The sequence below is a fragment of the Acyrthosiphon pisum genome, unplaced genomic scaffold (assembly GCF_005508785.2).
Source record: "Acyrthosiphon pisum isolate AL4f unplaced genomic scaffold, pea_aphid_22Mar2018_4r6ur Scaffold_731;HRSCAF=1188, whole genome shotgun sequence".
NCBI lineage: Eukaryota > Metazoa > Arthropoda > Insecta > Hemiptera > Aphididae > Acyrthosiphon > Acyrthosiphon pisum.
In genome coordinates this window covers 1-1,339 of record NW_021777169.1, presented here as the reverse complement: position 1 = coordinate 1,339, position 1,339 = coordinate 1, and the positions used below count along the sequence as shown (strand labels likewise).

The 1,339-nt window shown below is 28.6% G+C and overlaps 1 protein-coding gene across 1 annotated transcript; it reads right to left on the bottom strand.

Annotated features, from left to right (window-relative positions):
* Positions 1–64: 64 nt before the first annotated feature.
* On the bottom strand, positions 65–415 carry LOC107885396 (phospholipase DDHD1-like). Its single transcript, XM_016809032.2, has 2 exons — positions 247–415; positions 65–156 (listed from the first exon to the last, which is right to left on the bottom strand). Exons 1-2 carry the CDS (start codon positions 399–401, stop codon positions 105–107), a joined length of 207 nt encoding a protein of 68 aa, XP_016664521.1. The 5' UTR covers positions 402–415; the 3' UTR covers positions 65–104.
* Between the last annotated feature and the right edge of the window lie 924 nt (positions 416–1,339).

Genomic DNA, 1,339 nt, shown 5'->3' with positions numbered 1-1,339 from the left:
TAATAATACTGTATAATATTTCATTGTTTTATATTTGAAATATATTACCTCCGTCAAAACTACACTGTGATCTCCAGTCCACAGGAAAAAACTCTGCCCTCTGTTCAGTACCTTTGGAAATATTTATGTTTGATCCATTTAACGCAATCGCGAAATCTAAATTAAACATAATAGCAATATTAAAATATTAAACAATAAACACATGATAATTATTTCATATTGGGTAATATTGCAAAGTAAACTTACTGTGAAGTATTTTTTATTATTTTTTTATTATCTATTTTATGACCAATTCCATGAATCACAAATACGAGATGAGTTATATCGTTCAGTTTGTCCTTTTCATTGGCATCAGTTTTGTATGACCTGATCAGTTTGTATCCTGCAGCTAAAAAAATCATAAAATGTAAAATAGTACAGTAAAAATTCCCGTTTTTCCTTAATTTTTCTTTTGTTTTTCCCGGCGCTTTTGAAAACTACTGGGAAATTTAAATTTTGACCTCCCCAATGCACCAACGATATTCACTTTCTGATCGAACAAGATACTGAAGTTGAAAATCGTAGCATTATTTCGACTACTTATCGTGTACACAGACACAAAAAAAATAAAAAAAAAATAAAAAAATAAAAAAACACACATCATTGTAAAATCAATACATTCATCGTTCCACTCAGAATCTAAAATAACAGAAAGGAGGTAATAGCCTATAGAGAAATGTGAATTAAGATAAAATTATGTTAGAAAATAGCGTTATTTTTCTGTAAATTCCTTCAGCTGGATTAAAACCACCGAGGTTGTCGTAGAGTATTTCATAATATTTGTTTTGAATTCATATTCAATCCCAAGCCCTTACGCTTAGAATATATTATACACTTTTGAGTATCACGTATGCCTAACAACAAATTGCTATAGTATTATGTAGTATTGTAGTATAACTCTACAGACAGATATACCTAGTTGTTATCTGCAGCTTCATTGTAAACCATAAAATCGAACATTTTGAATCCGATCTTAGTCATATTCGATTTAAAGTTACAGGTCTATAATATATTTATATACACACACATGAGTGTTCTGTAGATTGTAGCCGCATTATTCACAAAACCCCAAATCTTGTTCTTCTTATACTTTTCCAATAACTATAATAGGATTCTCAAAAATCTCAAAAAACTGTACAAATTTGAAATTCCTAAATTTATTAGGGCAAAATGTAATCCTTTATAATTTAATATGTAATAATATGTAGTATGTATGATTTAATACCTTTACTGAGCGAAAAGTATATACTTTAATGTAATACATGGTATATGTGTATGATATTGGAATTCCAATGGTGAT

Bases quoted from the DNA above. Each gene is read 5' to 3' on its own strand.
- LOC107885396 (XM_016809032.2), bottom strand. From the start codon at position 401: ATGATTTTTTTAGCTGCAGGATACAAACTGATCAGGTCATACAAAACT. The intron at 157-246 runs GTAAGTTTACTT...TGTTTAATTTAG, and splicing joins ATAATAAAAAATACTTCACA to ATTTCGCGATTGCGTTAAAT.